Genomic DNA, 851 nt, shown 5'->3' on the forward strand with positions numbered 1-851 from the left:
GCTGAACCGAGCTCTTCCACATCTAGGTCCTGCTCATTGGCCAGGTTCTCTTTCTGAAGGGCTTCATACAGCACGTCAGGGTGATTCCAGATCTGAGGTTCAAGGAAAGTGGGGGCACAGGACAGAGATCACTCCAAGGGTGTCCTAGAAAATCTTGAGATATGCACTTGCTCCAACATGCACCTCCCACAGCACACAATGTCACACCAAAATTAGAGTACTCCCAGCCCCTTCACAAAGAGACTGCACAGTTGCTTTTACTACCGGATGGGTCACCATGACACATGACTGGCAAACTCCATACGAGGGGCCAGGGCAGTGTTCCCAGTACATATCAGAGCAGTTGTGAGGCAGGCTCTGCATTCTCATGCACATGAGTAAGACTGTCCCGGTTTCACTGTGTGCCTACAGTCAGCTCCTGTGTGCAACAAGACTAATTTTTCCCTGTGGACAAAATATATTTGACTGAGATGACCAATCAAATGTTATTTCAGGAAGTATTCCTGGCAAGAGTTGCAAATTCCTAGGAAATGGGGAAGAAGGAGGAAGGATGGATGCACTACCACTGAAGCCCTGCCACAGACTGTAATTGCTTTAGTTTCCTGGATTAGTTTCTAGGACTATGGCTACAAAAGAAATACCATATTGACCTTTGAACAAGGGGTTGAGTTGACTCCCATGCAGTCAAAAATCTACACAATCAAAAACCCATGTATAGGGAACCAGCAGTTAGCGTAATGGCTACGATGCTGGACTCCCACGTAGTCGACCGGGGTTCGCGTCCCGGACCCGGTGGCTTAAAACTCACGCCGGGCGCGTGTGCGTGCGTGCCCAAGATCCCGAGAGGAGAA

General features: G+C 49.1%; 1 protein-coding gene across 1 annotated transcript in view; it reads right to left on the reverse strand.

The window, feature by feature from the left end:
• The window catches only part of RAD54L2 (RAD54 like 2), a 107,450-nt gene that overhangs the window by 29,766 nt on the left and 76,833 nt on the right, over positions 1–851 (reverse strand). The window contains exon 13 of the mRNA XM_014584473.2: positions 1–92. Within this exon, the coding sequence (XP_014439959.1) occupies positions 1–92 (92 nt within the window). The remainder of the gene's footprint in view (positions 93–851) is intronic.

Source organism: Tupaia chinensis, unplaced genomic scaffold (assembly GCF_000334495.1).
Source record: "Tupaia chinensis unplaced genomic scaffold, TupChi_1.0 Scaffold147003_1, whole genome shotgun sequence".
Classification (NCBI taxonomy): Eukaryota; Metazoa; Chordata; class Mammalia; order Scandentia; family Tupaiidae; genus Tupaia; species Tupaia belangeri.